A 13,860-nucleotide genomic window follows, 5' to 3' on the forward strand; every position below is an offset into this window, starting at 1 on the left:
GCAGGGAGGAGGAAGAATTCTAGGTTGAGGTATTTGGAGCTTTGGAGGAAGAGAAGGAGGTTCACTAGAGCACAGAGCGTTATAGTATTGAGATAATAGAGAGTGAGGAAAGACTGACGGAGAGACGGAGTTGGAGGTTAGAAGTGAGAAAGATCACGGGGTCAGTCATGGCTCGATTAGTCTCACTCTCCACTCCGAGTCAGAAGGTCGTGGGTTCGAGCCCCCACTCTAGAGATTCGAGCCCCATAGTCCAGGCTGACACTCCCAGTGCAGTACTGAGGGAGCGCTGCACTGTCGGAGGGTCAGTACTGAGGGAGCGCCGCACTGTCGGAGGGTCAGTACTGAGGGAGCGCTGCACTGTCGGAGGGTCAGTACTGAGGGAGCGCCGCACTGTCGGAGGGGCAGTACTGAGGGAGCGCCGCACTGTCGGAGGGTCGGTACTGAGGGAGCGCCGCACTGTCGGAGGGTCAGTACTGAGGGAGCGCTGCACTGTCGGAGGGTCAGTACTGAGGGAGCGCCGCACTGTCGGAGGGTCAGTACTGAGGGAGCGCCGCACTGTCGGAGGGTCAGTACTGAGGGAGCGCCGCACCGTCGGAGGGGCAGTACTGAGGGAGCGCCGCACTGTCGGAGGGTCAGTGCTGAGGGAGCGCTGCACCGTCGGAGGGGCAGTACTGAGGGAGCGCCGCACTGTCGGAGGGTCAGTGCTGAGGGAGCGCTGCACCGTCGGAGGGTCAGTGCTGAGGGAGCGCCGCAATGTCGGAGGGTCAGTGCTGAGGGAGCGCTGCACCGTCGGAGGGGCAGTACTGAGGGAGCGCCGCACTGTCGGAGGGTCAGTGCTGAGGGAGCGCTGCACCGTCGGAGGGTCAGTACTGAGGGAGCACTGCACTGTCGGAGGGTCAGTACTGAGGGAGCGCTGCACCGTCGGAGGGGCAGTACTGAGGGAGCGCCGCACTGTCGGAGGGTCAGTACTGAGGGAGCGCCGCACCGTCGGAGGGGCAGTACTGAGGGAGCGCCGCACTGTCGGAGGGGCAGTACTGAGGGAGCGCCGCACTGTCGGAGGGTCAGTACTGAGGGAGCGCCGCACCGTCGGAGGGGCAGTACTGAGGGAGCGCCGCACTGTCGGAGGGTCAGTACTGAGGGAGCGCCGCACTGTCGGAGGGTCAGTACTGAGGGAGCGCCGCACCGTCGGAGGGTCAGTACTGAGGGAGCGCCGCACTGTCGGAGGGTCAGTACTGAGGGAGCGCTGCACTGTCGGAGGGTCAGTACTGAGGGAGCGCTGCACTGTCAGAGGGGCAGTACTGAGGGAGCGCCGCACTGTCAGAGGTGCCGTCTTTCGGATGAGACGTTAAACCGAGGCCCCGTCTGCCCCTCTCAGGTGGACGTGAAAGGCGCTATAGAAATGCTTACCCGTATTCTTTCACTGCAGGTATTATGCTGATATTCGACAAATGCCGTCGGCAAGCTACCAGGAAATGAATTCCTCGCTGACGGAACTCTCCCTAGTGAGTACTGAACGAACGTGTTTTTAATATGTGCTGGCAGACCTCCCTGGGCATTGCTCAGGGGGGGCGGTGGTCTGGTGTCTGGAGTACAGCTGTGACGTTTGACTGCTCACCTGTCTTGTCCCTTCAACACCACGACTCTAAAATGGGCAAATTCAGGGGGATTGTGGTTGGTGCTGGAATGCTGAGGTCAGTCAGAGCTCAAGTGTAACTGGTTGTAAATTTCAGGCTCCAGGTCAATGACTTTCTCTCCCTTCCTATCCCATGGGGGCAGACTCTTATTGACACACAGGCTCCATGGGCGCTAGCTGCCCTCAGGCACCTCGTCTGTGCGGCCACTCTTCACGTGAGTCTCAACCATGGACGGCATCACAGAGCCCGATCCTGTCCCGAGCTGCCGTCCAGACACGCAGGATAGAATCATAGACTGATACAGCACCGAACGAGGCCCTTTGGCCCATCGTGCCTGTGCTGGCTCGTTGAGTTATCCAATTAGTCCCACTCCCCCCAGCTCTTTTCCCATAGCCCTGTGAGTTTTTCCCTTTCAAGTATTTATCCAATTCCCTTTTGAAAGTTACTATTGAATCTGCTTCCCCCGCCCTTTCAGGCAGTGCTCGCAGCATAAATAAAAAAAATTCCTCATCTCCCCCTCTGGTTCTTTTGCCAATTTCCTTAAATCTGTGACCTCTGGTTCCCGACCCTCCTGCCACTGGAAACAGTTTCTCCTTATTTACTCCATCAAAACCCCTCATGATTCTGAACGCCTCGATTAAATCTCCCCTTAACCTTCTCTGCTCTAAGGAGAACAATCCCAGCTTCTCCAGTCTCTCCACGTGACTGAAGTCCCTCATCCCTGGGACCATTCTAGTAAATCTCCTCTGCACCCCCTCGAAAGCCTTGACATCCTTCCTAAAATGTGGTGCCCAGAATTGGGACGATACCCCAGCCGGGGCCTAACCAGTGATTTTTTTTTATACGTTCATGGGATGTGGGCATCGCTGGCGAGGCCGGCATTTATTGCCCATCCCTAATTGCCCCTTGAGAAGGTGGTGGTGAGCCGCCTTCTTGAACCGCTGCAGTCCGTGTGGTGAAGGTTCTCCCACAGTGCTGTTAGGGAGGGAGTTCCAGGATTTTGACCCAGCGACGATGAAGGAACGGCCGATATATTTCCAAGTCGGGATGGTGTGTGACTTGGAGGGGAACGTGCAGGTGGTGTTGTTCCCATGTGCCTGCTGCTCTTGTCCTTCTAGGTGGTAGAGGTCACGGGTTTGGGAGGTGCTGTCGAAGAAGCCTTGGCGAGTTGCTGCAGTGCATCCTGTGGATGGTACACACTGCAGCCACAGTGCGCCAGTGGTGAAGGGAGTGAATGTTTAGGGTGGTGGATGGGGTGCCAGTCAAGCGGGCTGCTTTGTCCTGGATGGTGTCGAGCTTCTTGAGTATTGTTGGAGCTGCACTCATCCAGGCAAGTGGAGAGTATTCCATCACACTCCTGACTTGTGCCTTGTAGATGGTGGAAAGGCTTTGGGGAGTCAGGAGGTGAGTCACTCGCCGCAGAATACCCAGCCTCTGACCTGCTCTCGTAGCCACAGTATTTATATGGCTGGTCCAGTTAAGTTTCTGGTCAATGGTGACCCCCAGGATGTTGATGGTGGGGGATTCAGCGATGGTAATGCCGTTGAATGTCAAGGGGAGGTGGTTAGACTCTCTCTTGTTGGAGATGGTCATTGCCTGGCACATGTCTGGCACGAATGTTACTTGCCACTTATCATCCCAAGCCAGGATGTTGTCCAGCTCTTGCTGCATGCGGGCTCGGACTGCTTCATTATTTGAGGGGTTGCGAATGGAACTGAACACTGTGCAATCATCAGCGAACATCCCCATTTCTGACCTTATGATGGAGGGAAGGTCATTGATGAAGCAGCTGAAGATGGTTGGGCCGAGGACACTGCCCTGAGGAACTCCTGCAGCAATGCCCTGGGGCTGAGATAATTGACCTCCAACAACTTTTTTTAATGAAGAGTTTATGAAGATTTATGAAGAGTTTACCATAACTTCAGAGCCTGGAACTCTGGCTGATTTTCTTTCCCCCCTTTTCCCCCCACCAAACAGCACAGACTGGGGATGGACCCTGCGATCTTCCTGTTTTTTGTGGCTCGGTATCACGCCAGGCAGGACAGTTAGTGGAGCGAGCCACCGGAGGAGCTTATGATATAAATCAAGGTTAAATGTTAAACTCTTTTGTGTATTATTTCTCTTCACAGAACTGCATGTCTGAGCTGAACAGCACCGTTGCTTTGCACGAGCTCTACAAATATCTAATGAAGTACTATGACCAGGTTAGTGGACACTGCACCAGCATAACCAGGGTTACCGGGTAACGGAGAGGGCGGGTGGGGGCGGCTCCAGTGAAACCACAAACAGGAACAAATCACGTGAAACTGGCAGACACACGGCAGATATAATTTAACGAGATATGTGGTGCGAATCGTCTTGCTGGGAAGAATGAGGGGAGGCAATATAAACTAAACAGTTACAAAAGGGGGTGCAGGAACAGGGAGACCTGGGGGTGCACGTACACAAATCTTTGAAGGCGGCAGGACGAGTTGGGAAGGCATGGGAGGTGTCCCTGGTTAGTGACCGGGGTGGGGGAGCAATAAACCCGCAATGACTTCTCCCTCTCCCAGGGTGTCGGCACTGGGGCCAGTTTTTAATTGCACCTCCTTTTACCGCTGACCCGGCTGGGATCTTGCTGTGCTAGTGGGAGGAGGAGGAGGAGGGGGAAGGGTGAAATCACCCCTCACGTCATCGATCATTTTGTTAACCTGTATGCTTCTCCCACCCTCCCCCTCAGATAATGAACGCTCTGGAAGAAGATGCAATGGGACAGAAGATGCAACTGGCTTATCGGCTCCAACAGATTGCGGCCTCCGTTGAGAACAAAGTGACAGATTTGTAACGGCGGGGGTGGATCAGGAGATGGAGCGGGGGAGGGCTCGGAGGGGATATTGACCCCCCCCCTCCGTGACCAGCATTTTACAGCCTTTCCCCCTCCCTTTGAAGAATATTCCATATATTTAAAAGCTAAAAACTGCACAAAAACCACTGAGAGACTTTTTATTTCCAAACGGGAGAAAATAATTTCTCCATTTGTACCAGGACCTCGTGATAATGTGAGACATTTCTTGAAGCTGTTGATATCTTTTTTCATATTGAAGAGGTAAAGATTGTGTTTTTTCAAATTCTTATTTATGTACTAACAGTTGCGTTGTTTTGTACACGGCACTGACCCTTTCCCCGCGCAGACGCTCTGTGGTTAACTGACGTTATTTTTTTTTGACGCAGACGGGGAGTTTTGTATGTACGTTTTTTCAACAAAAGAAAATGCTGTATGGGGGGAGGTTTATATTACGCAAACAGAAAGAACTGCGAGTCGCAGATCCGTTTGCCAAACCCTCGTTGGGGCTGCTGCGTCCGTTCGAGTCAAAGAGACGAGGTTGTGAGGGGACGAGCCAGTGACTGACCCGGGAGTAAATCCAGTCCGGATCGGCTGCTTGACACGTCTCCCTCTCTCTCTCTTTGCTGCCTTGTGATTATTCTGGGGGTGATGGGAGGGGCGGTTTTGATCTGATTTCGAGCGCACGCTGTCTCGTAGCACAAAAATCCACCCCCGCCCCCCCCGACCTTAACCCTGCACTAAATTGGGAACCTCCCTCAGAGTGAGATTGCTGCTTTACGAAATGCAAATAAAGCAACAACATGCATTCATATAACGCCTTTAACATAGTAAAAACGTCCCAAGGCGCTTACCAGGAGTGTAAATCAGAAAAAAGTCTGAAATCGAATCACATAAAGAGATATTAGGACAGGTCAAATAGGGAGGTTTTAAGCAGCGTCTTATAGGAGGAGAGGTTTAGGGAGGGAATTCCAGAGCTTAGGGCCGAGGCGGCTGAAGGCACGGCCGCCAATGGTGGAGCGACGGACATCAGGGGATGGACAAGAGGCCGGAATTGGAGGAGCGCAGAGATCGCGGAGGGCTGGAGGAGGTTACAGAGATTGGGGGGGGGAGGCCATGGAGGGATTTGAACACGGAGATGGAGAATTTTAAAATCGAGACGTAGCTGGACCCGGAGCCAACATAGATGAGCGAGGACAGAGGGTGATGGGGTGAATGGGACTTGGCGCAAGTTAGGATAAGGGACAGCAGAGTTTTGGACCTACTGGTCAGAGCTGATGCACATTGTTGAGATGGTCTCTCTCTCTCTGGAGAAAGAAAGAGAGGAGCTGCACTCCCTTCCCTGGCCCCTTGCTCTACCCGTTCAATATCCTGCTGACGCTCACTCGTGACAGGTGTCTGAGGAGGACTTGTACTCCCAGCGAAGAGGAGAGGGAAGCGAATAGGGAAATCGGGGTAACCACCAGCCTCCCATCCAGCAGGCTAAACAAACGGAGACTTCCCAGAGACACTTTAGAACAGGTCGGCAGCCGGGAGAAGGGTCTGGAATTAATTCACTGATGCCTTAATAGAGAAATCATCCAATGTACTGCTTTATGCCATGCTGATTTGTTTACAACAGGATGTACACTTTTTTTAAAAATTAAAAATGATATAGAAATTATAGAGCATCATTAGTCTGGAGCCATTCGTCGATGGGGAGGGCTCAAACTGATTAAAATATCCAGGGTACACCCTCTGGTATCTTACACATGACTTCATTCATTTTTTGACACTTATTTTCAATCTGGTAACTCGAATTTAAAGTTGCTTTCTCCTCTCTCTCTCCCTGCTGGCTGCGAGGGTCCGACATTAATTATTTTTAGGAAGGATGTCAAGGCCTTGGAGAGGGTGCAGAGGAGATTTACTAGAACGGTCCCAGGGATGAGGGACTTCAGTGATGTGGAGAGACTGGAGAAGCTGGGATTGTTCCCCTCGGAGCAGAGAAGGTTAAGGGGAGATTTAATCGAGGTGTTCAAAATCAGGAAGAGTAAATAAGGAGAAACTGTTTCCAGTGGCAGGAAGGTCAGTAACCAGAGGACACAGATTTAAGATAATTGGCAAAAGAACCAGAGGGGGAGATGAAGAGAATGTTTTTTACGCAGCGAGTAATTCACTGCCTGAAAGGGCGGGGGAAGCAGATTCAATAATAACTTTCAAAAGGGAATTGGTGAAATACTTGAAGGGGAAAGAGCAGGGGGGAGTGGGACTGATTGGATAACTCTTTCAAAGAGACGGCACGGGCACGATGGGCTGAATGGACTCCTCCTGTGCTGTATCATGCTGTGATTTCCCAGTGGGCCTGAACCCACAGTGCCCCTGAATCAGCGTTATAAAGGTGTTCTCAGGGATGTCACAAGATAGCTGGTGTGGTAGGGAATGTGTGCTGATGATGGGGACAGTGTAGAGGGAGCTTTACTCTGTATCTAACCCTGTACCTGCCCTGGGAGTGTTTGATGGGACAGTGTAGAGGGAGCTTTACTCTGTATCTAACCCTGTACCTGCCCTGGGAGTGTTTGATGGGACAGTGTAGAGGGAGCTTTACTCTGTATCTAACCCTGTACCTGCCCTGGGAGTGTTTGATGGGACAGTGTAGAGGGAGCTTTACTCTGTATCTAACCCTGTACCTGCCCTGGGAGTGTTTGACGGGACAGTGTAGAGGGAGCTTTACTCTGTATCTAACCCTGTACCTGCCCTGGGAGTGTTTGACGGGACAGTGTAGAGGGAGCTTTACTCTGTATCTAACCCTGTACCTGCCCTGGGAGTGTTTGATGGGACAGTGTAGAGGGAGCTCTACTCTGTATCTAACCCTGTACCTGCCCTGGGAGTGTTTGATGGGACAGTGTAGAGGGAGCGTCACTCTGTATCTAACCCTGTACCTGCCCTGGGAGTGTTTGATGGGACAGTGTAGAGGGAGCTTTACTCTGTATCTAACCCTGTACCTGCCCTGGGAGTGTTTGACGGGACAGTGTAGAGGGAGCTTTACTCTGTATCTAACCCTGTACCTGCCCTGGGAGTGTTTGACGGGACAGTGTAGAGGGAGCTTTACTCTGTATCTAACCCTGTACCTGCCCCTGGGAGTGTTTGATGGGACAGTGTAGAGGGAGCTTTACTCTGTATCTAACCCTGTCCCTGCCCTGGGAGTGTTTGATGGGACAGTGTAGAGGGAGCTTTACTCTGTATCTAACCCTGTACCTGCCCCTGGGAGTGTTTGATGGGACAGTGTAGAGGGAGCTTTACTCTGTATCTAACCCTGTACCTGCCCTGGGAGTGTTTGATGGGACAGTGTCGAGGGAGCTTTACTCTGTATCTAACCCTGTACCTGCCCTGGGAGTGTTTGACGGGACAGTGTAGAGGGAGCTTTACTCTGTATCTAACCCTGTACCTGCCCCTGGGAGTGTTTGATGGGACAGTGCAGAGGGAGCTTTACTCTGTATCTAACCCTGTACCTGCCCTGGGAGTGTTTGATGGGACAGTGTAGAGGGAGCTTTACTCTGTATCTAACCCTGTACCTGCCCCGGGAGTGTTTGATGGGACAGTGTAGAGGGAGCTTTACTCTGTATCTAACCCTGTACCTGCCCCTGGGAGTGTTTGATGGGACAGTGTAGAGGGAGCTTTACTCTGTATCTAACCCTGTACCTGCCCCTGGGAGTGTTTGATGGGACAGTGTAGAGGGAGCTTTACTCTGTATCTAACCCTGTACCTGACCCTGGGAGTGTGTGATGGGACAGTGTAGAGGGAGCTTTACTCTGTATCTAACCCTGTACCTGCCCTGGGAGTGTTTGATGGGACAGTGTAGAGGGAGCTTTACTCTGTATCTAACCCTGTACCTGCCCTGGGAGTGTTTGATGGGACAGTGTAGAGGGAGCTTTACTCTGTATCTAACCCTGTACCTGCCCTGGGAGTGTTTGATGGGACAGTGTAGAGGGAGCTTTACTCTGTATCTAACCCTGTACCTGCCCCTGGGAGTGTTTGACGGGACAGTGTAGAGGGAGCTTTACTCTGTATCTAACCCTGTACCTGCCCCTGGGAGTGTTTGACGGGACAGTGCCGAGAGACGGTGTACCTGAACCGGACCAGTTGGAGACGCTGGGCCCCTCACCGTCCATTCAGCCCTGGGAAGTGCGTCCTTCAGTCGAGGGATTGAGGAGCTGCCGCCGCCGCCCGGCCCCTGAGGTGAGACCCTCGCCCCCTCGGGCCGCTGTGTGTTGAGGGGGCGGCAGGGAAGTCTCGCGGGAACTGGGCTTCCCGCCTCCCGCTGGGCGCCGCAAGCGCGAATTGAGGCGGGAAAAGCGGGGGGCGCGCGGTGGAGCCGTTGGGAGTGGGAGAGGAAGAGGGGTTCCGTGTGAATGGCCGCCCATGGGTGGGTTAGTCCCCAACAGGGTCATAATGGGCTGAGGGTTACTCCTGGTCAAGGGGGGGGGGGTGGAGAGGTAAGTCCCCCCAGGGGGGGGGAGAGTGATAGGTTCCCCTCAGGAGGAGGGGGAGAGTGATAAGTTCCCCTCAGGAGGAGGAGGAGGGGTAAAGGGGGAGAGTGATAGGTTCCCCTCAGGAGGAGGAGGAGGGGTAAAGGGGGAGAGTGATAGGTTCCCCTCAGGAGGAGGAGGAGGGGTAAAGGGGGAGAGTGATAAGTTCCCCTCAGGAGGAGGAGGGGGTAAAGGGGGAGAGTGATAAGTTCCCCTCAGGAGGAGGGGGTAAAGGGGGAGAGTGATAAGTTCCCCTCAGGAGGAGGGGGTAAAGGGGGAGAGTGATAAGTTCCCCTCAGGAGGAGGGGGTAAAGGGGGAGAGTGATAAGTTCCCCCCAGGGGGTGGGGGGTAAAGGGGGAGAGTGATAAGTTCCCCTCAGGAGGAGGAGGGGGTAAAGGGGGAGAGTGATAAGTTCCCCTCAGGAGGAGGAGGAGGGGTAAAGGGGAGAGTGATAAGTTCCCCTCAGGAGGAGGAGGGGGTAAAGGGGGAGAGTGATAAGTTCCCCTCAGGAGGAGGTGTAAAGGGGGAGAGTGATAAGTTCCCCTCAGGGGGTGGGGGGTAAAGGGGGAGAGTAATAAGTTCCCCCCAGGGGGTGGGGGGTAAAGAGGGAGAGTGATAAGTTCCCCCCACGGAGTGGGGGGGGGGGTAAAGTGGGAAGTGGGAGAGTGATAAGTTCCCCCCAGGGGGCGGAGGTAAAGTGGGAGAGTGATTAGTTCCTCTTGGGGTGGGGGGTAAAGGGGGGGGGAGAGATAAGTTCCCCCAGGGGGGGGCGGAGGTAAAAGGGGAGAGTGATTAGTTCTCCTCAGGGGGTGGGTGGGGGTAAAGTGGGAGAGAGAAAAGTTCCCTCCAGGAGCTGGAGCGTAGAGGGGGAGAATGATAAGTTCCCCCCCAGGGGGTGGGGTTAAAGGGGGGTGAGAGATAAGTCCCCCCCACCCCGGGGGTAAAGGAGGAGGGAGATAAATGCCCCTCGAGGGGATGGGGGGTTAAAGGGGAAGGGTGATAAGTTCCCCCCAGGGGATGGGGGTAAAGGGGGAGAGAGGTAAGTCCCCCCCAGGGGGTGTGGTAAAGGAGGAGAGTGATAAGTCATTCCCCCCCAGGGGGTGGGGGCCATATGGAATTGGTCCTGCAGCCCGTTAAACATGAGGGCAAAGGTGGTGGAGCGGTCACCAACATGGTGATAGAGCACAGGGTACTTTTGCATTGGGAATTGGGACAGTCAAGCGGGGAACGGTCAGGAGGGAAGTATAAGAACTCCTTGGGTCCTTGGACTGGAAAGATGTTCGTAGAGGTCTCCTAAATGGGATGGAAGGATGTGGGAGAATCAGTGTGTCTTATTAGTGTCTGTAGAATAGCGAACTGTCCCATAAATACTTTGCAGGGCTCCCTGCTCATGTAGTGGAGGGCGTGAAGTGCAACAGGGTTAGCAATCGCAGTTCTGGTCTCCGTATACCTTGGTTAGACCACACTTGGAGCACTGTGCACAGTTCTGGTCTCCATATACCTTGGTTAGACCACACTTGGAGCACTGTGCACAGTTCTGGTCTCCATATACCTTGGTTAGACCACACTTGGAGCACTGTGCACAGTTCTGGTCTCCATATACCTTGGTTAGACCACACTTGGAGCACTGTGCGCAGTTCTGGTCTCCATATACCTTGGTTAGACCACACTTGGAGCACTGTGCGCAGTTCTGGTCTCCATATACCTCGGTTAGATCACACTTGGAGCACTGTGCACAGTTCTGGTCTCCATATACCTTGGTTAGACCACACTTGGAGCACTGTGCACAGTTCTGGTCTCCATATACCTTGGTCAGACCACATTTGGAGCACTGTGCGCAGTTCCGGTCTCCATATACCTTGGTTAGACCACACTTGGAGCAACGTGCGCAGTTCTGGTCTCCATATACCTTGGTTAGACCACACTTGGAGCACTGTGCACAGTTCTGGTCTCCATATACCTTGGTTAGACCACACTTGGAGCACTGTGCGCAGTTCTGGTCTCCATATACCTCGGTTAGATCACACTTGGAGCACTGTGCACAGTTCTGGTCTCCATATACCTTGGTTAGACCACACTTGGAGCACTGTGCACAGTCCTGGTCTCCATATACCTTGGTTAGACCACACTTGGAGCACTGTGCGCAGTCCTGGTCTCCATATACCTTGGTTAGACCACACTTGGAGCACTGTGCGCAGTTCTGGTCTCCATATACCTTGGTTAGACCACACTTGGAGCACTGTGCACAGTTCTGGTCTCCATATACCTTGGTTAGACCACACTTGGAGCACTGTGCACAGTTCTGGTCTCCATATACCTTGGTCAGACCACACTTGGAGCACTGTGCACAGTTCTGGTCTCCGTATACCTTGGTCAGACCACACTTGGAGCACTGTGCACAGTTCTGGTCTCCATATACCTTGGTCAGACCACACTTGGAGCACTGTGCACAGTTCTGGTCTCCATATACCTTGGTCAGACCACACTTGGAGCACTGTGCACAGTTCTGGTCTCCATATACCTTGGTCAGACCACACTTGGAGCACTGTGCACAGTTCTGGTCTCCGTATACCTTGGTCAGACCACACTTGGAGCACTGTGCACAGTTCTGGTCTCCGTATACCTTGGTCAGACCACACTTGGAGCACTGTGCACAGTTCTGGTCTCCATATACCTTGGTCAGACCACACTTGGAGCACTGTGCACAGTTCTGGTCTCCATATACCTTGGTCAGACCACACTTGGAGCACTGTGCACAGTTCTGGTCTCCATATACCTTGGTCAGACCACACTTGGAGCACTGTGCACAGTTCTGGTCTCCGTATACCTTGGTCAGACCACACTTGGAGCACTGTGCACAGTTCTGGTCTCCATATACCTTGGTCAGACCACACTTGGAGCACTGTGCACAGTTCTGGTCTCCGTATACCTTGGTCAGACCACACTTGGAGCACTGTGCACAGTTCTGGTCTCCGTATACCTTGTTTAGACCACACTTGGAGCACTGTGCGCAGTTCTGGTCTCCATATACCTTGGTTAGACCACACTTGGAGCACTGTGCACAGTTCTGGTCTCCATATACCTTGGTCAGACCACACTTGGAGCACTGTGCACAGTTCTGGTCTCCGTATACCTTGTTTAGACCACACTTGGAGCACTGTGCACAGTTCTGGTCTCCATATACCTTGGTTAGACCACACTTGGAGCACTGTGCGCAGTTCTGGTCTCCATATACCTCGGTTAGATCACACTTGGAGCACTGTGCACAGTTCTGGTCTCCATATACCTTGGTTAGACCACACTTGGAGCACTGTGCACAGTTCTGGTCTCCATATACCTTGGTCAGACCACATTTGGAGCACTGTGCGCAGTTCCGGTCTCCATATACCTTGGTTAGACCACACTTGGAGCAACGTGCGCAGTTCTGGTCTCCATATACCTTGGTTAGACCACACTTGGAGCACTGTGCACAGTTCTGGTCTCCATATACCTTGGTTAGACCACACTTGGAGCACTGTGCGCAGTTCTGGTCTCCATATACCTCGGTTAGATCACACTTGGAGCACTGTGCACAGTTCTGGTCTCCATATACCTTGGTTAGACCACACTTGGAGCACTGTGCACAGTTCTGGTCTCCATATACCTTGGTCAGACCACATTTGGAGCACTGTGCGCAGTTCCGGTCTCCATATACCTTGGTTAGACCACACTTGGAGCAACGTGCGCAGTTCTGGTCTCCATATACCTTGGTTAGACCACACTTGGAGCACTGTGCACAGTTCCGGTCTCCATATACCTTGGTTAGACCACACTTGGAGCAACGTGCGCAGTTCTGGTCTCCATATACCTTGGTTAGACCACACTTGGAGCACTGTGCGCAGTTCCGGTCTCCATATACCTCGGTTAGACCACACTTGGAGCACTGTGCACAGTTCTGGTCTCCATATACCTTGGTTAGACCACATTTGGAGCAACGTGCGCAGTTCTGGTCTCCATATACCTTGGTTAGACCACATTTGGAGCAACGTGCGCAGTTCTAGTCTCCATATACCTTGGTTAGACCACACTTGGAGCACTGTGCGCAGTTCTGGTCTCTATATACCTTGGTTAGACCACACTTGGAGCACTGTGTGCAGTTCTAGTCTCCATATACCTTGGTTAGACCACATTTGGAGCAACGTGCGCAGTTCTAGTCTCCATATACCTTGGTTAGACCACATTTGGAGCAACGTGCGCAGTTCTAGTCTCCATATACCTTGGTTAGACCATACTTGGAGCACTGTGCGCAGTTCTGGTCTCCATATACCTTGGTTAGACCACACTTGGAGTGCTGTGCGCAGTTCTAGTCTCCTTATAAAAAGGATATCGAGGCACTGGAGAAAGTGCAAAAAAGTTTCACAAGGATGATACCAGAACTGGGAGGTTATAACTGTAAGGAAAGACAGAACAGGCTGGGGCTCTTTTCTCTAGAAAAGAGAATTGTAAACAATTTTACAACACCAAGTTATAGTCCAGCAATTTTATTTTAAATTCACAAGCTTTCGGAGACTTCCTCCTTCCTCAGGTAAATGTTCAAGAGCTCCTTGAAGCCTACGCATTTATACATATAGAACAATACATGGTGTTTCCAGACTGCCCCTGCAACTGCCCGTTGCCAAGGCAATCACCGTGTTCAGACAGAGAGGTGTCACCTGCAGAACCCCCGAATACACATTCAACAAAAAAACAAACAGGGAAAAAAAAACAGAGAGAGGCAGAAACATCCAGAAGGCAGAGAGAGCCAGCAAATGACCCATTATATTAAAAACAGATAACATTTGTTCGCTGGTGGGGTAACGTGTAGCGTGACATGAACCCAAGATCCCGGTTGAGGCCGTCCTCATGGGTGCGGAACTTGGC

At 52.7% G+C, this 13,860-nt stretch overlaps 1 protein-coding gene across 1 annotated transcript in view; it reads left to right on the forward strand.

The window, feature by feature from the left end:
* The window catches only part of LOC137306767 (plexin-B1-like), a 104,900-nt gene extending 98,782 nt beyond the window's left edge, over window positions 1-6,118 (forward strand). Inside the window, exons 34-36 of the mRNA XM_067976132.1 lie at window positions 1,427-1,502; window positions 3,764-3,838; window positions 4,354-6,118. Coding sequence (XP_067832233.1) covers window positions 1,427-1,502; window positions 3,764-3,838; window positions 4,354-4,458 — 256 coding nt within the window. The 3' untranslated portion in view covers window positions 4,459-6,118. The remainder of the gene's footprint in view (window positions 1-1,426; window positions 1,503-3,763; window positions 3,839-4,353) is intronic.
* The last annotated feature ends 7,742 nt before the right edge of the window (window positions 6,119-13,860 follow it).

Source organism: Heptranchias perlo, chromosome 45 (assembly GCF_035084215.1).
Source record: "Heptranchias perlo isolate sHepPer1 chromosome 45, sHepPer1.hap1, whole genome shotgun sequence".
Taxonomy (NCBI): domain Eukaryota; kingdom Metazoa; phylum Chordata; class Chondrichthyes; order Hexanchiformes; family Hexanchidae; genus Heptranchias; species Heptranchias perlo.